The sequence below is a fragment of the Neopsephotus bourkii genome, unplaced genomic scaffold (assembly GCF_033783945.1).
Source record: "Neopsephotus bourkii isolate Nb327-2 ecotype Australia unplaced genomic scaffold, CSIRO-AGI_Nbou_v1 NB_359, whole genome shotgun sequence".
Classification (NCBI taxonomy): Eukaryota; Metazoa; Chordata; class Aves; order Psittaciformes; family Psittacidae; genus Neopsephotus; species Neopsephotus bourkii.
Window position 1 is genome coordinate 1,527,067 of NW_026900865.1, and position 21,954 is coordinate 1,549,020.

Below are 21,954 nucleotides of genomic sequence, written 5' to 3' on the forward strand. Positions count from 1 at the left end.
AAGATAATTAAGTACTTTGACCTATGCTACATGAAAAATAGATATTTTCAATGGCATAATATTTAACTGAACTTTGAATAGTTTGCTTGAGAAATACCATAGGTTTTTTAACAGTTGTGTGCATGTATGTGCATATAGAGTATATGTAAACGTACTGTGATATCTTCTTAATCTTGTTTTGCATTAAATACTATGACTTCTTTTTATACCTTAAATTTGGGAAAGCTAATTTTGGCGTTGGCTGTTTCTCTCAAGCAGGATTAATGAACACCATACAAATGTTTTGATGGATAAATTTAAGGTAGCTGCCATTTTTCTGCAGCCTTTTCTTTTCCAGGCTCAAGATTGCTGAAACTTCATTGGCTTGCATTTAGCTTATATTTTAACATCTTCAAAGATAAGGTCTAGGAAAGTAATTTTGATAATAGAAGTAAAAGGTTGGGTTTGGAGGCATGTTTCTATAGCAAAGAGTCATTATAGTATTTCTTGCATGTAGGCCCTTCCTGCAGATCTGCCATTTAATGTTCTCCCAGAGGAAAAGTAATGGATATAAAACTCCAGCAGCAGGGTGTAATTTTTCTTTAAGCTATTCTTCAAAATTACCAATATATGAGTGACTTTGAATTAATTTTCTAGTTGTGGATTCGTGGTAATAAAGCTGTATATAATGTTTTTCCCCTTGCCTTGCATATGTGTGTTTTCATACATCTACAGTTTGCTATAATGACTTTTTAAGAATAAATTTGCAGGTTGACTTCTCTCAGGTTATAGGGGCTTCACAATACCTGCTGCAGCAGAGGAGTATTGTGAAGGAGGCATTAGCTCTTATCTGTGGAAGTGTGTACACTCTCTGTCACACTTGCAAAGATTAGCATGGGGCTAATTTAAGTTGACAGCTGTACAAAAGGGATTAGTACTGTCACTGATGAACTCTTGCTGTTAACTTTCACACATGCTAAATATGAGAGATAATTTCTTTTTAAGCTTGGACCAGTTTTGCATAAGCCATTTATCTTGATTTCTCTTAACCCTGAGAGAGCCGAGGCTGCAGTCTACAGCATCACAGGCTAATGGCATGGGTTTCATTGAAGTATTTTAAACATAGAACTTGCTTCATTGTAAGCATAAAGACAGCTTTTATTTGGGTATAATTGGCATTGTTCTAAGGAAGAAAGAGTTTATTTGGATGTGTTTTCAAAAGTAGAACTTTAGGAAGGAAATTGGAGAGGGGGAAAGTGGCATTTTGTTTTTGTCGTGCATCCTTGCTGCGTGTGAACATTCAGTTATGCATTCTACAATAAAACTAAAACATTTTAATTCAAATTAAGGATTTGGTAGAGTGGTTTTGAGTGTTGAGTAGTAGTTGATGTAGTAATAATAGCAATATTGAGCCTGTAGGCAAAGTGAGTATTTCAGAGACCTGGATGCCCCTTGCTGTAGAGATTAGGGGCAGGTTGCTGTCCCTAACCTTTCCTCATTTTAACTAGTGTGACTTGTGTATTTCTGTCACACAGCTGTGTGGGGACAACTGGACCTCATATACAACCATTCTTTCTTCTGTCAGACCTGTGTATCTTCTGTGTCCTATTTATGAGGGATGCTTGTGATCACGACTGTCTTCAGCCTCACATGCGCAAGGAATTGTGCAGCTCATGGGAACAGGCATGAAGTGGCTAATTTCCCTTGTACTAGAGGGAAAGGAATAGCAGAACTTGGGTTCTTGTCTTGAATATCAGTCCTACTGTGTAAATGAAGTCAAAGAAATATTCACAGTCTAATAAACCATACTGAAGTATATTCCTGTAGAACGGTTCTTTTTCACACCTATTTTGTTTTTTGATACTTTCCACTTCAACTTGAAGCTCTAACCTTCTCATACCACCTAAAGCTGATAAGATTTCTTCGTCTTATCAACAAAATCTAGAAAAATCTAGTGGTGCATGAAAATATTAATGTTTTTGTGCAGATATACTCATCTGAAGGCTGACGTCACCAGACTGAATATGATCCATTCATGTAAGAAGCATAATTTGAAGAACTTCCAAGGCCACTTTTCCTGTATACCATGGAAATAAGTTCAGACCCAGAGTAGCAGGATTTGAAAATGTAGCTATTAAGGAGGAGAAGAAAAAGGTGTAAGACTCTGATTGTGGTAGTTGGATTAGAAGGAACCGGTCAACAGAGTGATCTGTCTGCATTATCATCTTCCCTAGTTTATTCAGCAAGTTTTGAACAGCCAGCCAGCCAAAGTTGCTTTAAATGGGATGACGAGCGGTCTGACCTGGCTGTCTGTAATTTCACTGTGTTTTGTGGGAAATAAGTGGTGGTTCTCTTACAGTGTCAAGTCCATCTTTACAAACTCTTCTTACCCCCTCCTGATAGCTAGTACAGAAGGAGTGAGGAAGGAGAATTTGGCAACTAGTATTGTCAGCTGTGGCTGAGATTGCTCAGCCTTAAGTAAGATTATGCTTAACCACGTTTGTGTCCCACCAGTCTGGTTTAGCATCTGCTCTGGTTCATTGTCCATTGTTTCTCTGCTGTAATATCTGCGTGCTAATTATCTAAAAGCTGCTCATCCCCGTGTAGTGATCACAGAGCTTGCTCCATTACTGTGACCCACAGCTGTCTTGTTCCCTGTAGTCGCTTAGCACTTCATCTCTTTTGGGAAGTGTAGCTGGGTGCTATGCCACATAATAGCATTTTAGGAAGTCCATAGAAATAACATCAGAGTGGACTTCCCTTCCAAGATGTCATAGATTTCAGTCCAAAGACAAGCTGTGTTAGCAGTTTATGTTCATTTATAGTGAACTTGTGGCAGACTTTTTTAGAACTTGTGTTGGTTTTGAGTTCTTTAACATATTTTAGATTTTGAGCATAAATGATATTTTACTCTGGGCCTTGCCTATTTTAATCCCAAAATTAGTCCTTATCAACTAGGCAGGCATAAGTAGCTTCTGTCTTGGCCCTGTATACCAGTGTGATTGCTGGTAGGAGAAACCGTATTTGCACGCTCAGTCCTCGCAAGACTATCTTTATGGCTAAACATTCATTTCCTCCTTGGTTAATAAAGTGAGGGTTTTATTCAGCCCCAGGGATTTAGACAACTGATTCAGGGATGGCTTCGGTTTCTGCCCTCAGTGGACGATAGTAGTGGGTGGTTTTGTTTTGATGTGAGCAGTATGACAGAGTAATAAATGAATGAAACTGTTTAGACTGCTTGAAAAGCTGCCTTTCATCTGCGGGAGGAGATGAACAGCTAGGAGGAAATCTCTTTCAAGTCGATTCCCAGGGCAGAAATAAATCTTGTGTGAGTGAAGGGGAGAAAAAGCCACCTACCTGGAAATCTAAGGCTAAATCTAAATGAGATGTCACAGAAAAAGTCAGTGGCATCCACTCACATGCTAATCCATTAAGGGGGGGAAGGTAGATGGGAGGAGAAAGAAAAGCCAGCAATATATAATTTTAAGAGTGCTGAAATTATGTTCCTACAGTTTTGCATTATATTGTCTATAGTCCATAGGTATGGTATTCATTTGTCTGGGTTTCTTCTGTGTTATTAGTTGGGTTGGATGCAAGCTGGTGTCATACTCATGGTTGCAGGCTAGCACATGTGTACCACAGCTGGAATGAGGAGAGGGGCCGGTGGTACTTTTGAGGCTGGAGCCTGCCAGGCCTGATGAATTGATTTATTTAGTGTCAAGACAATTGCAGGTACCCACTGCTACTCTGAACCCCCAGCCTTATACCAGTACCTCTTGTGCATACTGCTGTTGTGTGAAATACACCATTTCTGTCTGGCTGTCTCTTCAAACATGCTGGAAAAACTAAGCAAGAAAATAATGCAGACAAACCATTCTCTGTTGAACAGTGTCCTTCTAGTCCGGCCTCCATTATCACAGTCTTACACCTTCTTCTCCTCCTCCTTAATAATTAAATTTTCAAATCCTGCTTGTAAGATTTGCAATAAACAACAAACTGCCCATGGATATATCAGGGTTTTTTCTACCTTCTTTTTCCTAACCCTTAGAAACCTAACCTTTTAGCAACATTTGCAGTTACTACCATGTTCCAGTGTCACACCTGGTGGGCTGCACAGATAACACACACAGCCTCAGCCTTAATCTACATGGTTCAAAAGCAGGCTTCGGAGACATTTGCTCTGGAAGTGTTTGCATCAGGATGTCTTGACCCTCATAACAGGTCTTAGAGAGGAAGTGGAACTGGGAATGCTTTCTACTACTGTGGAGAATAACTTTGCCTTGGTAGGGGAGAAGCAGATAGATTTTGGGATGTCCTGTGGTTGCAGGTGTTTGTCAATTACCCTACAGCTCAACTAAACTGAGGGGGGTAGGTCAGGCTCTCTGCTTTTACAGGTTTTATTTCTTAGCTTGGGTAGGTCTAGAGTGTGTGCGGCCGGCTCCTGATGTAACGCAGCTCCTCAAGCTCTTGTAGCTCTCCTAGCCCTTACATTTCAGAAAGTACTTCTTGTGCACACTGAGGTTGTGCATGCTTTCTGCTGGGCACTTTGCCTTTGCCTGTTATTTTAGGTATGTTAGGTAAAAAATATTGTAGACTTGTGAGTTGTTTTAAAGAACACAAGTACTTGGATGGCTACTTCAAATTTGTTCAGAGTTGGAGACCTAGACCTAGCACAGCTTTGAAGTTTTGCTGAAGCAAACACAGCTTCATCTAGTCACAAAGAGTACCATATAGGGAGGAGTAGAACAGCCAACAAGTGTATGTCCTGATACCTACTGATACCTATGTGAAAAAAAGAGGGCTGAATATAAATGCTTCAAAAGACTTGAGCTGACTTTGGAGGCTTTTTGGTTTGTTTGTTTTTGGGTTTTTTTGTCAGGAAACTGTTATCAGAACCTGGTTTGGATTTGTTCAACTGGCCTGTTCTGGTTCTTGTAAGATAAACTTGATATTTTGTAATCAGTGACCTTGGCAGAGGAGTTTCAGAGCTCTGCGTGATGAATGAAGAACAGAAGCACAGTGTGACCTACATTTCTGTTCAGTCTAATGGGATGTGGGGTCTCATGAGATACCAGCAGAATGCTAACTGTGAGCCAAACAAACTAGCTGGCTTCCATCTGGAAGATTTGCTTTAAGCTGAGGACATGTTTGAGATTAGTCTCATAAAGTATTGAAGTGTCCATCAAGGCTGATGCAAGTAACTCTTGAGGTGTGACCAAGCCCCCCCACTTCACTGTGCAGGCTTCAGGAAGCTCCTGTTTGTGAAGTAGGGTTTATATTTTTTTTCTAGCGTTACTATACCATGAACTAAACCTTAGGATTATATATTTATTACTGAGCAATGTGTTTGACACAGTAGAGACAGCTAATTCTGTAAAAAGAAGAGCTTCTGATCCAAATTGGATACGTTGTTTGGGTTGAACTTTGTGAAAGATTGGGTATGACATGAATGGATAGTGGGAGAAAGGGGAGAAGGGATGGAAAGGAGTTGATCATGAATAGGTCTAATCAAACAGTTCCTTGAGGAATCACGGGGAGAGAAAACAAAAGCAAATATTCCCTTGAAAACATGTCTCTGAATAAAAGCTAGGAAATTATATAGGCCTCAATCTTTTTTTAATTCCTTTTCCCCTGCATATTATTATATTTATATGATGTAATGATCTATTTCAATTATTATTATTACTACTATTATTAGCATCCATGGTCAACTGGAAGTGAGGACAACTGTATGATTAGAAGGGTTTTTGGTGGGGGAGACACTGTTTTTAACTGTGTGTGAGAAGGTGCTGCTTTGTCTCCTGTTGGTTACTGTGCTGGAGGATAACATTTTGAGGCAGACGGAAAAGGAGATCTGAAGGGAAACTGTAAATCTTAGGAAACTGGGGCACTTCCTCTGCGAAGGAGCAGGGTGGTAGATTTTCCATCAAAATGTTCATAGGTCTAATTAAGAGTAACCTTTTGGAGATATGAATATCTCGTTAGTTCTGCTTTGTTATTTGTATAAGCAGCTTAGATGTGGCTTTTGTCCTGGTAAGTTAAAGTCTGGGAGAGCAAGGAGGAAAGACAACAGTGAAATCAGCATTGGAAAGCTGTTTGAAAGAATTGCCTCGAGGAGGTACTTAAAAAGCTGCAGAGAGAAAAGGATTTCAAAAGGCACCAAAGACAGATTTTAAAGCTGAGTAGAAGGTGTTAGCAGCTTCTGTGCTTGGCATCAAGCACCAACACATAGCTCCAACTTTGAGATTAAAAATCACAGGGCTTCACTGCAGCCCTTTTCCAAAGTTTGGCTATGAGATGAGATGTGAGAGTAGAAGAGTGGAGGGTCTAGATGACAACGGCTGTCTGATGTAGGCACTCTTCTACTCACTTCCCATCTCACAGCACTCGTAAGCACTGTTTTGACATTGATTAATTCAGGTCTTAACAAGGATTTCCAAAATAAACTTAATTCTCTGATGGAGAGAGAAAAACTGGAACCTTGGGAGATGATTCTGGGAGGGAACATGAACACAGCCCCAGTACTGCCACCTCAATACACTGACATTCCAACTCCCACAGCTTCTCAGTATTCAGTCTTGCCAGGCTCCTCTCGATCATATTCTTTTCTATCAAGGTGCTCGGTATGCAGGTTCAACTTCGGGTCTTTCATTGTAGCTGACTGCCAACCTGGTCTGCTAGGTCACCTTGTTCTCATAGCTTTTCTAATGTATTCAGTGCCTTGACAAATTTTCATGGCAAGTGCTTTGTAAAATGATACCATATCATGCATAACTTAACACGCTGTTAAACATCAGAACATCTCCTGCCATACAAGTCCTGAAGTCCATTACTAAGCTCAGAAACCAGAGCAGCTCCAACAGTTGAGTGATTTTCATTAGGAACAATAAGTAGTAGGAAGGCAGCAATTTTTGTAAGGAATCACTTTTGTCTCTATGTGTCTTCCACATTTTTTTAAATAGGATTGAAAACAGCAGCATCAGTGAGGAGTCTGATCAGCTAAACTGAGTATTGATTAGATCCTGATGTGATAAAACTACACTTTCTGTGCTGCTGCTGCAGTGTTTAAATGCTTTGGTATTTGTGATTTTCTCCTCCCTTCCCCCCTACCTCCTTTCTGAATACATGCTTCTATTTTTCCTAATGTCAGGAAAATGTTGAGTTTTCAGACTGGAAGCTTATAGCATCTCAGTGTTTGATCTCTCCAGTTGCTCAAAGGTTAGGCACAACAGGGGGTGAAGTGGATAAACTGCTCCCAAGTGCCTTGCAACTGGATGCTCCTTCATCCCTGCTCTCTGTGTTTCACAAAATAATTTATTCACAGTTGGTGTTTATTTACAAGAAATACTTATAAACAAGTGGTGGTATTGTGCATGCAGGTACAGGCTGCAGTGAGTGATATCGGGCATTGTATTTGAAAACAGTTAATTACAGTGGATGCATATTTTCTCAGAAGACTGATTTTTCTAATCAGAGGTAGGAATAGTCATTTGTCACAGTATCATATTGCTTCTTGGGAATCAAAAGAATCTATTGCCTTTAAGCAAGGCTGACAAAGAATTGACATTTCATCAAGAGCAGGCAAGCTGGGGCAGAGCGCCCTGCAAGCCTTCCTTTGGTTTTTGTTTTCCTTTCAACAGTCTTCAGCAAGTGTTTTCTTGTTACGTAAAATCTTACTGTAATGAAAGCGTTAGAGATCAAGAAGTCAGGTATGTCTTGGACTTTCTACCAGGATTATGATGTCCCTTCAAGCTGGTTTACTATCTGGAGAGGCAGCATTTGTTTTTAAAGACACTGTGTGCCTGATGTGAAACTTGGTGTCTGTCCAGCAGTGGATGGAAATGCTGTCTCTGACTAGCAGTCAACTTGTTGGCTCAAAACTGATAGTAAAGAGGATTGGTTAGATGGTATTTGTGAAAGAAGACATGCTTGCATCAAAGTGGCAACGTTTTTACTTATTTAGAATAAGTTACGGTCCCGGTTTACACAGATTTTCCCTGTGTGAGGCCAGGACTATCAAAGCACGTGTCTTACTCAACATGGTGTTAATCAATGCAAAATTAGTCAGTTTGTGATGAGGTTCTCTTGTAGAAAGAGTGTTTGAACTTGGCTGGTCTGAGGTAGATGATAATAACCACAGTATCTTCAATAATGCAAACTTCTGATTATGTTTTTAAAGCGGTGGTGGTGGAGTAGCTGTTATTTTAGCTTCGTCACTGATGGAACAGAGATGAGCACTTGTGGTGCAAGTCTCTGGATACCTTTGGCTGTCCAGAGCTAGTATTGAGCTCTTAGCGCTCAGAGTTTCATGCCTGCAACTCTTGGTGCAGATCTGCTGCTCTCTATGCTGCAGGTGGGACAGAGGCGTAAGGGTTTGAGTTTTGTTATTTTGGGGTTTGTTTTGGGGATTGAAGGAGGGTGGGTTATGTTGTTCTGCAGTACCAGAGGGGTGCATTTAGTATGCATCTCTCTGTTACTGTGGTACAAGCGTGCTCGATTTGCATGTTGGTATACAAGGCAAAGACTTGCCTTTCTATTTCTGTCACAGTGTTTCTAATACCTGCTTCTTAAACATAATAATAGCAGTGAATATTTTTCTGTGCCTTAAGCAGTAACAACTTTTTAGATTTATAGCAGGTCTTTTGTTTGTGCAAGACTTGGAACTTGACAGAATGCACACCCTTAGCCAACAGATTCATTATTTACTTTAGCAGAGAGGCTGACAGGTAGAAAAGCAAGTGGGGCTCTCATGTTACAGCTGGGAGGCACAAGTTTATCAGCTTTGACCATCAAGTAGTTCCTTTAAAGAAAAGTGTGGTATGCCTTCAGGTAAAATATGTTCATGCTGCCATTGTTTCTTGTTGACATAGTTCCACGAAAAATTATTGTTATGCCATGTATAGGTGTATAGAAACAAAGCATGCATGTGTGTATGTATGTGTATGTACGTGTGTAAGAAAGTTGGAGTTTTTAATTCAGTTTGTATTTGTAATACTTCTGTGCTATAGTTCCATACATCTGGAGTCACGTGAGATACAGATGGATGCTTCTGTGCTTTGCTAACTTGGACATGTCCTCTGTTGGTTTTTGTTGCTCTCTCTTAGGGTAATAAATGCAGGGAAGAGCACGCACAATGAAGATCAAGCCAGTTGTGAAGTCCTCTTTGTCAAGAAGAAAGCTGGAGGAGCTAATTCTACACCAAACAAGAACTCTTCAAAACGGAGGTCATCGCTGCCCAATGGAGAAGGTCTCCAGCTGAAAGACAGTTCGGTAAGCAGACTTCTGCATCTGGTCAATGCAGAAGTACAAAATAAATATAAGAGGATGTGGCACTGTCACACTAAAAGATGCTCACTGAATGGTTTATATATTTTCAGTTACCTCTTCTGAGTTATCTCTGCTAAATAAAGAGCACTTAACTGTGTTTTTCTTAGTTCTGCTCTTTGACTTTTGATTTCTTGCATCTAAGACATTTTAGTTTAAAGATGGTGAGGGGAATGTTCTTTAGAGTTTCCTTTTTGTTTCATTTCTGAAAATACAATCCTGAGAAATTTACTGCTGCAGGGTACTGTGAGTTTAGTGTTGCAGTTGACTTGTCCAGTGACAGTCATTGCAAGCAAAACAGTATCACTGTTTGTACAGACATGCAATTTAATTAAAGGTCAGACAGTCATTTGGGTTCTTTTCACTGAAGCAGTGTTGCGTATAGCAAGTTTGGTTTATGCAGATAGGGTAAGGTCATCCAGCACACTGAATTCAGTGAATTTAGTGGACTATGGCTCCTCTTTGTTGTGGAGAGTGATGTACGTCATGCACTTGTCTACTGGCAGTCATCTGCTATTCTTCATGTGTCTTGTTTCCTGACTGGGTAATTACTTCATCTGCTCTTTAAGCATGAGCTCAGGCTTCAGAGATTGGCAGTGCGTGTTCAATTCTGACATTTAGCCATGTAACACTAAATGCCCTATGTGAATGTTGGAGTTGGACACTGTGGATATACAGTCTTTCTGCTGCTGGGAGAGCACAAGTTCTCCCTAAGTGATAATTAGCCTTTCAGTGAATGGCAATACCCTTTCTTTTGTTTGGTTTTTTTTTTTCTTTGTTTTGTGCTGTGTTTTTTGTTTTAAACCAGGTTGTGATTAGCATTCTGCTTCAGTGTCTCCCTGAACCCGATGGCCTGGTAAACCTGATGGCTACATTGGGTCGCTGGGGTCCTGAGCAACAAGTGTTGCACTGTGTCTCTCCCCACCTTTCACTCTCCCTTTTCTGTTCCGTATTTCATTACTGCGTCAGCATTTTCAGACTCTTGATAGATTTTCCAGGTTGGCAAGTAGCCCTGGTTTTTATTTCTTTCAGTCTTTCCTTAAATCACCTGTATCCATTTCCATGTGTTGATGGAGGGAAGGAATGCCATCCAGAGGGACCTTGACATGCTTGTGAGGTGGGCTGATGCCAACCTCATGAAGTTTAACCATGCCAAGTGCAAGGTCCTGCACCTGGGTCGGAGCAATCCCAGGCACAGCTACAGGTTGGGCAGAGAAGAGATTCAGAGCAGCCCTGAGGAGAAGGACTTGGGGGTGCTGGCCAATGAGAAAATGAACATGAGCTGGCTGCAGTGTGCGCTTGCAGCCCAGAAAGCCAACCGTATCCTGGGCTGCATCAAAAGGAGTGTGACCAGCAGGTCGAAGGAGGTGATCCTGCCCCTTTACTCTGCTCTTGTGAGACCTCACTTGGAGTATTGTGTGCAGTTCTGGTGTCCTCAACATAAAAAGGACATGGAACTGTTGGAACAAGTCCAGAGGAGGGCCACGAGATTGATCAGGGGACTGGAGCACCTCCTGTATGAAGAGAGGCTGAGAAAGTTGGGGCTGTTCACCCTGGAGAAGAGAAGGCTGCGTGGAGACCTCATAGCAGCCTTCCAGTATCTGAAGGGGGCCTATAGGGATGCTGGGGAGGGGCTATTCATGAGGGTCTGTAGTGATAGGACAAGTGGTAATGGGTTAAAACTTAAACAGGGGAAGTTTAGATTGGATATAAGGAGGAAATTCTTTCCTGTTAGGGTGATGAGGCACTGGAATAGGTTGCCCAGGGAGGTTGTGAATGCTCCATCCCTGGCAGTGTTCAAGATCAGGTTGGACGAGGCCTTGGATGATATGGTTTAGTGTGAGGTGTCCCTGCCCATGGCAGGGGGGTTGGAACTTGATGGTCTTAAGGTCCTTCCCAACCCTCACTATTCTATGATTCTGTATTCCTCACTGTATTCAGTTATGGGTTGTTTTTTTTTCAAGTACATATTTGCACACTCCTGAATAAAGAATTGTGCCCCTGTACTTGCTGGGACTATGAGTTCTGTGTACAGTCATGCAAGGCAAAACAGGATTTCTTTTAATAGGCTGTGTTTTAAGAAGTCTTTCCTAAAAAGTCCATTAATTTTTGTATGCATCAGTTATGTTTAATGAAGCAAACATTTGGCCGCAGTACTTGTTTCTGTGTGTGAAACACACTGAGATAAACAACAACGTGCTTGGTCCAAGCCATGGGTTTGTTTGACACAAAGGGCATTGCTGTGTCATTCACACAGCACACTGCAAAGACCCCTGTGCAGACACCAGGCTGGGTAGACACATCTTGTTGCTGTGCAGAGGTACTAGCTTTGGTGTAACACCAAATTTGCCTATGCTGAATTTGCCTATGTTTTTGTATTGTGGGGGTATGCATGAAACATAAAAAGCCTTGTAGTACTTTTTCACGAAGTCCACTCCAAAACTGCCATCTTTGAGTAGTATCAAATGCTTCTCAAGAGCAAGAGGCATGCTATGTTGTATTCTGCATGGTTAATCTGCTTTCTCAGAAGGAACTGTTTTCAAACATTACATTGCTAATATTCTTAGATTGCTTTAAAAATACAGGGATATAAAACCATTTCATTATTGGAAATCTGTCTTCACTAGCCTTGATGGTTTCCATCATTATGGTCATCATACTATTATGGTATCACAATGGTAGAGTCTATAAAGTGCATATTTTTGAAAGCTGTTCTTTTTGTGTTTAAAACTTCATGATTGTCAGCCTTTTTAAATGTCCAGTTGCCCTGTGTTATGAGAAGTATCTCACAGAGTTTTCTGATTTCTTCTCCTCCTCTCACTGGTGTATTCCCGACTTTGATTCTGTATCTTTCATCTTGATTTTTGAATAAACAGCCACTCCCTTTCAGCTTCTTGAAAGAAACATTTTTATTTCAAATCTTCTGGTTTTTTTCTTCTATTTCTGACTGTAGTAGTTTAATCCCAGACAGCAACTAAGTAGCTCGCAGCCACTTGCTAACCCTCCTGCCCCCCGGTGGGATGGGGAGGAGAATTAGGGCAAGAAAAAATGTAAAACCTGGGTGTTGAGATAAGAATAGTTTAATAATGGAAATAAAATATTGTAATAATTGTAATGAAAAGGGAGACAGAAAGAGTAAGAAATAAAACCCAGGACTGACAAGTGATACAGATGCTCACCACCCGCTGACAGATACTGAGACTGTTTCCAGGCAGTGATCAGCCACCTTCCCCCAGTTTATATGCTGAACTTGCTGTTCTATGGTATGGAATATCCCTTTTCCTAGTTTAGGTTAGCTGTCTTGGTTGTGCTTGCTCCCACCCTCCTGTGTACCTCCTCGCTGGCAGAGCATGGGAATCATAGAATCACAGAATGGTTTGGGTTGGAAGGGACCTTTACAGATCGTCTAGTTCTGACCCCCCCTGCCACGGACAGGAACACCTTCCACTAGACCAAGTTGCTCAAAGCCCCCTCCAACTGGCCTTGAACACTGCCAGGGATGGGGCAGCCACAACTTCTCTGGGCACCCTGTTCCAGCGCCTCACCACCCTCACAGTAAGGAATTTCTTCCTAATATCTAGGTCCCACACTTTCGAATACACCATCACCTTTCCTTTTGTCTTTTCCTATGTACACGCAGATACAACTCCCTTAAGCTATGGACCTTCCCTGTAAAATACCTGTTGAGATTTAGTCCATGACTTCAGGCTTCACCTGTCACTACAGTCTTATCAGGGCAGGAAAGATGGTGTGTGGTATTTTGACCTGAAATGAATGTAATGCTGAAGTGAGGGGTCATCTGATCTGTTTAACATAGTATACTGTTTTCATGCTACTTGTTACTGTGTTCTTTGTACATTCTCTTCTTATCTACAGGTTTGTTTTCTACATGACACTTGAATGAGTGCTATAGCACTCATTGTTTAGCTGTGTAAAACCTGTTTTGCCGTGTTATTAGACCACAGTTCATGAATTTAAATTTGTAATATATTTTCCCAAAACAAGCAGCATAGTTTTCTACTAGAGGGCACTCTTACACTAGCAATTAGTAGGATTTTTTTACTTGGTACATTTTTCGCTAGTTGAATATACCTATATATATTTTTATATATATATTTTTATATATATATATATGCACATGTTTTCTATAATGTGTCATATTTTTATGTTTTCATCTTTTTATACTGTTAAGTGTAATATTGTGGTTTCCCCTCACATAGGATTGTTAGCAAATATTTTTTAAGGAGTGTATGAGTTTGGTATTAAATGTGCAACTTACTCTGTATCAATAGGATGTAGAAATACAGACTTGAGACATTCCAGTGAACGGTATGATATCGTCCCAGCAAGTATTTAATAAGAAAGCCAGAGGCTGAATAGTGTAAATGCCTCATAGGAAATCCCACTGTAACACACAATCTGAAATAGTTTCCGAGTGGTGAAGCACTTTGTTAGAAATACTGAAGGAAAAAGGGGTGAAGGAAGCAGTTTACTGAGTATTTGTCCTATAAAAAGGAAGTTTTCTTCTGTTCTTATTTAGCTTTTGAAGTGTGGTGCACAAGGGAAAAAAGGATTGGAACTTAAACTGTCTCTTGATTTAACAACCTATTTCATCATCCTTGGATTTCTCATTTCTTCAGCATAATCTTTTAGAAGACCACATACCATCTTTGTTTTTCCCAGGTTTCTGGGAATTGTGCAAAACTTAAATATCAGCTGCATCCGGGGTTGTGTGTTTAGAGGTAACCCCATCAGTGCAGCCTTGCGCTTTGGGAAGTCAGCAAAAAGGAGTCAGAGATCAACAGCTTGGGTGCTGTTGTCATGGCGTTGACTCTGCAGGTGGGCTCTGCAGAGCTTCTGGGAATGGGAGGAAGGAAGCGGTGGGCCAGAAATGAGATGGAGAAGTGAACATTTATTTAGCCCCGACACACACACATATCAAAGGAAACCTGTTAAATAGTATAAATATGGTTTTCTTCTTGTAAGGGCAGGTGATAAACTGAGCAGAGCAGCGAATGAAAAGATTCTGCAAACTCAGTCCTAAATTAATTCTTCCCCTTTCCCCCCACCCCATTCCACTACTGCTTGATTAGTCACATTTGCCCTCTGTCCCCATTCAGGAGCATTCACTTTAAATTGCGCAGCATTTTCTCTGCTGCTATTTTTAGGTATCTTTAACTACAGGGTACCTTGATGATGAACGCTGAAGACCATCAGTGAGTGAAATGGGAATCTGCCAGGATATTGTCATAGTGAGTCAGATTGCAGGGCTTCGTGTGATGCATTATTAATTGTCACTGTAATGTGAGGATACATATTGATTAATTCTGCAGTACTCTTTGCCACAAAGATGGGGCAGAATATTTGTTTTATGTGACACAAGGCTGGTTGACTACCATGGGTAGCGGAGCGTATCATTGGTAACATAAGAAAGCTTTTCTCTGGGGGGGGTGGCAATTGCCCACCCAGTTCAGACTTTGTGAGAACCAAAGATGTGCTCTAATGCATTTTGTGAGTCTGGGTCCTATTTGGAACAATAATAGTCAGGATGGGTTGTAGTTTTCAGAATAAACCTTTAGTGGCAACATGATTTATTTCCCTGTTTGGATTTAGCTTCATTAAAATATTCTGAAGCCTATTGTTTTTCCCCTATAACTGAGCAGACTAGGTAATTGCTTGGTGGCTGTGGAGATCATCTCAGTGGTGGGAGGAAAAGCGAGCACCTTTTTGTGCTTTTTGTCTCATCTGTGTTCCCTGATTGCTGCCCCTTGCTCGTTCTCTGAGTCACTGCACCATATGTTTAATTCTCATTGAATTGCTATGGTTTTGGAGAATTCATCGCTCTTCAAACAGAGAAACCATTTTTATCCTCAGGATGGGAGAAAGGCATTTGTTGCTTCTTCTGGTTTTTTAGATGGCTGAAAATTTATTTGTGGTTATACTCTCTTCGCTAGCTCAAAAGTAAATGAAGCTTCATAGGGATACACAGTAGTTTCTGGATACTAATATTTAGGTTACAGTAATGCCTGCAGTTTCCAGATGCCAGCAGGTTGAAGGAGGTGATCCTGCCCCTTTATTCTGCTCTCGTGAGACCTCACCTGGAGTACTGTGTGCAGTTCTGGTGTCCTCAGCATAAAAAGGACATGGAACTGTTGGAACAAGTCCAGAGGAGGCCACGAGAATGATCAGGGGACTGGAGCACCTCCTGTATGAAGATAGGCTGAGAAAGTTGGGGCTGTTCAGCCCCAAGGCTGTTCAGCCTTGCAGTTAAGGCCCTAGAGCATCTCCCACAAAAAGTGTGCATGAGAGTGGCACTGTGGTAGTCATCTTCCCTGACTGTATACACTTATTGTACAGCCCTCTTGGTTAATCTAGGGTACTTCTGCAGTTGATAGGGAGAAATAAATCTACTTTAGAGTGAGATGGGCATAATCTGAGAGTGGAGGGTTTTCTCTCTGAATATGAGAGCAATTTAGAAGCATATGTTGGAGGTGTGCAAAGTAGATGTCTGAAGTTAGCTGAGCTGGTAGCAACAGTTTAAGAATTTCTAGTCCAAGTTAGAAAGGGCAAGAACAGTGAACTTCAGAGGACCCACCGTAGTTGACGTGGCCATACTGTGTTCATATCAGCAATAACCCAAGAATACAGCTCAGGCCCATATGAGCTTCTCTGTCATAATTTGTGCTGCCCATTAGCTTAGAAGGAAGTATACAGGAACATTTCCGTTTCACTGTTCATCATGGGCCATTGTCCTGATCTGTTTTAAAGCTTCCCTGTCTCTGATGGCACCTTATTTGACTACCAAGTTCACAGGAGGCTTGTTCAGTGTAGGGCATATCCACTGTTGTGCTCATAATAATGAGAGTGAATTGTGTTCATAACTGTTCTCCTTTATCTTCTGAAAAGCTCTAATACAGACTTTGGTGAGGGCTGGCTTTGGAAAATTTAAGGAAATTGGGGGGGGGAGGGGTAATCTTAATTGTAAGTTTCTGTTATAGTTTGGGGGCAGAGGGAGGGTGGTGACAAAATACCTTCTTCCTCCATGTGGAAGGTAAATATTTCCATTTCAATCAGAGTTGTAATGCTTTCATGCTTTTTCCCCCAAGGGCAGCACATCTCCAAAGGGAGTAGCACCTTTCAAAGGACATAAGCTGTGGAATAATTTATCTGTGGTGCATCATAAAGTGGATTTTGGCCAGGAAGCCGAACTCCAAGAGAAGAATGGGAGCAGAAGTAGTTTGATGTAGAACTCTAGGAATAACACTGTTGCCATTTGGAATAAATGGTTTCAGTTTTCAGTTTAAATACTTTCACTTTGGGATACTTCTTTTTTGGCAAAACACTTTAACTTTTGCACAAATCTCTTTTTGCGAGCAGGATTTTTAGTCAGTAATCCCATTATCCATTAAAAATGGCTTAAGCAGAATTTTATAGAGCAAGCTAGCACAACTGCCAGGCGTGCCTTCAGGGGTGACATTTCACAACAGGTTTTTGGTGAGTTTACCAGGCTGGGTAAGTGGGTGGGTCTGGCTAAAGGAGATCCTTTTGGAAATGCGTGCATTTGTTGGGGTTTTCACCATTATATGATCCTTACTGGGGTAAGTAATCCAGCACTGAATTATAATGCTCCCTTTTCTCAGCATGTCAGTAATGAAGTAAAGAGTGCACAATAGACTCTGATTTCGTTCTCATGAAGGAACTCTCACAGTGTAGATAACTGTTGTTAATGCACTGGTTAAGAATGTCTTTGAACTTTACTACTGCAGTAGTGCTATAAGCTAAACACAGAGTAGATTTATATAATTTTTATAATCAAGGCTTTTAAATGTGCTTTTCAACAAACATAGTTAAAAGCAATAAAGCTCATTCAGCAATGAATTTGCCCTTTGAACAGCATGAACTTGCAGTGATGGTCTATATACTTGTTGCTAAAAGAGACATTTTGCATTGTTTTGGATGTTGTAGCTTGGGGTGACAATGAATGATGTCTTTTGGATCAGCAAATGACAATTCATGGTGTTCTTACTCCAACCTGTTTGCCATGTCCTACAGCTAGTGGTTGGCACCTTCACGGCGCACCTGGAACAGCAGAAAGTTCACAGCCCTGTCCATAAATCTGAAATAAGCAGTGCTTTGGGCATGAGGTGCTGGGATGCAGGTGATGTGTAGACTACATGCTGCTCTGTTGTATAAGGGAGCAGTGTTCGGGTGAATGAAACAAATCATGTCTGTCATCCTAAATTAGACCACAGTCAGTGTGACGTGCAGACAGAATGTTGAAGTTCCTTTGACTGCAGTGAGATAGGTTATGCTTTCTTAGCATGAGGTGTTTTGGAGCAGTGTTGCCTGATTCCTGTCCCTTTCAAAATGATTTATTTCTAAATCAGTATTAGTCCAGCCACATCTGACATGCAGGGCAGCCCCACAAAGTTATTTCAGCATAGATGAGGGAAAGGAGAGGCTGGACAGACTCTTCCTGCATGCTGCTGCCTAATGTGCTATCATGCAAAGACAGGTTATTGTTATGACTTAAAAACTTCGTTGAGGTGACTTTCTCAGAAGAAGTTGAGGTTATCTAGGGTATGGCTCCTTGATGTCTTTCAGACAGACCAGAGCTTCTGCTGTCCAGAGCTTAATCTGCCTTCAGCCTTAGGTTAAATGGATCTTCTCTGGGTGATAAGGCACCCCACCACAAAAGCAAGGTTTCTGCTCTTACCAGAGCAATAGCAGAGCTGATCTGTTCCTTTCAGATGAAACTGTGTAGAGAGAAAGGGAGAAATATTTGAGAATCACAGTATTAATCAGTAACTGCTGAACAAATATATAGCATTACCATATATACCTGAATGTTAATAATGAGGTCTACAAAATTTGCTTTTTCCAGGTACTCTGCCTGTATGAGAGCAGTTGTGCTGACTGGCATGCTAGGGCTTGAGATAAAATATAAGATCTAAGAGCACAATGTTATGCAAAGAGCTATACCAAACCACTTGTATAGCTTTTTGGGTCCAGAGAAGGGCAACAAAGCTGGTGAAGGACCTGGAGCACATATCTTATGAGCAACGGCTGAGGGAACTGTTTAGATTAGATATTAGGAAGAATTTTTTCACCAAAAGGGTGATCACATATTGGAAGAGGCTGCCCAGGAAAGTGGTGGAATCATCGTCCCTGGAAGTGCTTGAAGAACGTGTAGCTGTGATCCTTAGTGGCATGGTTTAGTGGTGGACTTGGCAGTCTTGGAGTAAAGGTTGGACTTGCTGATCTTAAAGGTCTTTTGAAACCTAAATGATTCTCTGATTCTGATCAGAGAATATGTAAGTTCAGTACTGTACAGGAAACTTTTCAGAGGACTGTGAAGGATGATGCTGTGAACATCTAGGCTAGCATGTGGAGTGCTGATGATCCCACTTGTGTCTACCATCCTCCAGGATCTGTGTGCTGTGCTGGTTCCCGGGCTGGCACAGGCAGGGAAAGCCTCAGCTGTCCCATGTGCCTGCATGGATGGACCATATCTACCAGTCACGGAAGTGGGGATCGTGTCTTTTTACTAATTGTCAAACTGAGGCCCTTTGTCTCATGCCTACTGAAAAAAAAGGTCTGTCACACAAATATCAGGAGCTTTCTTGTGTAGAATTTTGGTCTCCATGGTGGAAAATCCATCATTTATCAATGATGTGATTTTCAGATGCTTTTCTTCTGATGTACGCAGTCATTAGGAAGTTAACTTAGTCTCGCAGTCATAGCTGTTCTTGGTCAGTGCAAGATGTGATGGCTGTAAGGTAAGAAAGATTACAAGTTCAGAGGGGGATTTTTTGGTTGTTTTGTTGGGGTCTTTTAGGACATTAAGGAAAAGAGAAAAAAAAAGTGGTGGGTGGGTGTGTGTGGCAAAAATAAGCATCTCTCCTTCCTGCCAGAACTGTACTGACACAGTGGGCATTTCTCCGTTTCAGAAAGGTTACCTCTGAGAAGGTTACCCATGTGCCACCTGCTGCGCATGTGCCACCAGGCACCTCACTCATGTAACTCTGTAATGCTGACCATCTCCTTTTCCTTCCCTTTCTTCCCTTCCTGCTTCTCCAGGACACGGATGGGATCAACCTGTACTACTGGTCCCTGTTTGATGGACACGCTGGATCAGGGGCAGCTGTGGTGGCTTCCAAACTGCTGCAGCACCACATCCTGGAGCAGCTGCAGGAGATTGTGGACATCCTGAGGAACACGGCTGTCCTTCCACCCACCTGCCTGGGAGAGGAGCCTGACAATCCAGCCACCAACAGCAGGACGCTGACACGAGCAGCCTCCCTGCGTGGTGGTGTGGGGGCCCCTGGCTCACCCAGCACCCCTCCAACACGCTTCTTCACTGAGAAGAAGATCCCACATGAGTGCCTGGTTATTGGGGCCATAGAAAGTGCATTCAAGGAGATGGTATGTACATCTCAGGGCTCTGAAGACCTTGTTGACTGTGTTAATGAGTCGCATGGCCTGGGGAAAATGAACATTTAGGGGTTTTGTTTGCACTTCCCCTCCCCCCCCTTAAACACCATCTGGGTGCAGACAGGATTGTTTAAGAGCACCAGCAGTTTACCTGGTACACCCCTGTGAGGCATAAACTGCATCTGAAGTCCTAGGCAGCACCACAGCCATATTTGTGGATTACTTGATTCTTAAAGGTTTGGTGCTCTCTTTCTTCACACACACACCACACACACTCTTCCCCCCTCCCCATTTTTTTCCCATATTTTTTAAGATAAAAACTAGTATTGCCTGAGATCTGATCTTGTTCTTTTTCTTCTTTTTTTTTTTTTTAATTTTTGTTGTTTTTAGAAAATGCTCTTATTTGACCAGAAGGTTTTTGAACTAAAGAGTGTCTCCCAAAGGTTTTATTTCTTGTATGACATGAAGTATTCAGTTGTTGGTTTTGTTAATATATATGAATCATTTTCTGTACATGCATCTAATTAGAACCTACAGTTCTTACAATGAGGCGGTGCTTCACTTTGTATTCTGAATAGCAGTTATCTCGCTGCTTGTCCTTTCTCCCCAAGGAAGTGCAGGCAAACAGACCCACCAGCTGGGTTTGGACTTTTAGGTGGGTAGGTCCAGAAGCAGGATCCACGGTGTGGAGCACATGAGCAGGTTTACGCACTGAGGCTGATGGGCAGTTTCTCCCAGCTGAAAACAAAGAGGAGGATGCAGTCAGTTTAGCATGCCATTTTCAGAAAGGGAGGACAAGCTTGCTCCCATCTTTGTTGATGGACACTGCCCATCTCAGAGCATACTTAAGAAGGGGACACGAATTTCATGCTTCAGTTGGGGTGGTTTTCAGGCCAGAAGAGCGCCAGGCTCTGGATATGTGATGTGACTCTCTCTCCCCTGTTGAAACTGGCTTCCAGCTGCAGGAGAGATGAGAAATGGGACTGGAAAACAACTGTAAAGGAGCTAAAGAAGGGCCTTTTCAAGTGCTATGCCTTTCTTAAGAGCAGTTGTGTGCATTGCCTATCTCTAACTTCCTGAGCAGGGCTTGTTATTGCCCTGCTTTATTTTGACTTCACACTGCTAGGTGTTTGCACAGATCATCTCAGCTCATGTCCAGGCACCTGACTGCTTGAGTGGGCTTTTATAGGTAGAGTATGACAAATGCAGAAGCCCTGGGTAACTCACTACAGTTACAGTGTCTGGGTCTCCCATCTACAGGTCATAGTAATCTGTTCTACTTTTTTCTGAACTAAAGGCCAGAGAATATTTTATTTTTCTCCCTGTGTCTTTGTCATATGCTACAGACCATATACCTTAATTCCCACTGATGGTCTTCATCAGAGGGCTGAAGGTCAGTCTGTGTTTGCTGTATCTTAAGGTCCTTTCCAACCCTAACTATTCTGTGATTCTATATAAATGTCTCTGTGCCTGCCACAATGCAATATAATTTCAGCATTAAGTTTTACATTAAAAGGAAGCCTTATTAAAAAATGATCAGATTAAGAAAAGCAATACATAATTATACTACTTTAAGCTCTTGGGGGTGTCTTGGTTTAGCCAAAAGAGTATTTTCTTTGGTTTTTTAAGGGAGCAGTTCATAAGATCAGCATTCCTGAGTCTCATCTATGTTTGCAATGATTGATCTTCCTCCTGCCTCTAACTTCCCTCTACTCGTTTGGGTGTAGTCTTCAGGTGAAGATTTTGGTAAATGGATGTTGTTGCGTTAGGTCCATGCATTTGAGCTGTGCATAACTTACGAAGGGTTTGTGCCAGCAGAGTGTATCATTTGACCTGGCACTTGGTGAAAGCTCTTGTTTCCTGGACACATACACAGACTTCTTGCTGGTTTCCTGAAACACCCATCACTGCAAAGGAGCCCTTTGAACCTGGTGAAAATGCTAAGTCAATACAGATTTGCTTTTCTTTCTAAGCAGTCCAACCTGACAGGTTTATCTAAGGACGGTTTTGTCCCCTTTCCCTGGGAGCATTTAGCATTGCCATTACTTTTTTCCTCAACTGCCTTTTGAGTTCTGGTTAAGTTCTCCCTGGTTCTGCTTCAAATCTCAAATACAATGCAATTCATCCCTTTCAAAAGGCATTTTAAAATGAATTTTCCTTCATTGGGTGTGGTTTCCTTTAGACACTGCTTGTCTGACAGCTCTACATGCAGTAAAA

The 21,954-nt window shown here is 41.6% G+C and overlaps 1 protein-coding gene across 1 annotated transcript in view; it reads left to right on the forward strand.

The window, feature by feature from the left end:
- PPM1H (protein phosphatase, Mg2+/Mn2+ dependent 1H) overlaps window positions 1–21,954 on the forward strand; it is a 136,652-nt gene that overhangs the window by 55,188 nt on the left and 59,510 nt on the right. The window contains exons 2-3 of the mRNA XM_061348531.1: window positions 9,084–9,249; window positions 19,384–19,728. Coding sequence (XP_061204515.1) covers window positions 9,084–9,249; window positions 19,384–19,728 — 511 coding nt within the window. The remainder of the gene's footprint in view (window positions 1–9,083; window positions 9,250–19,383; window positions 19,729–21,954) is intronic.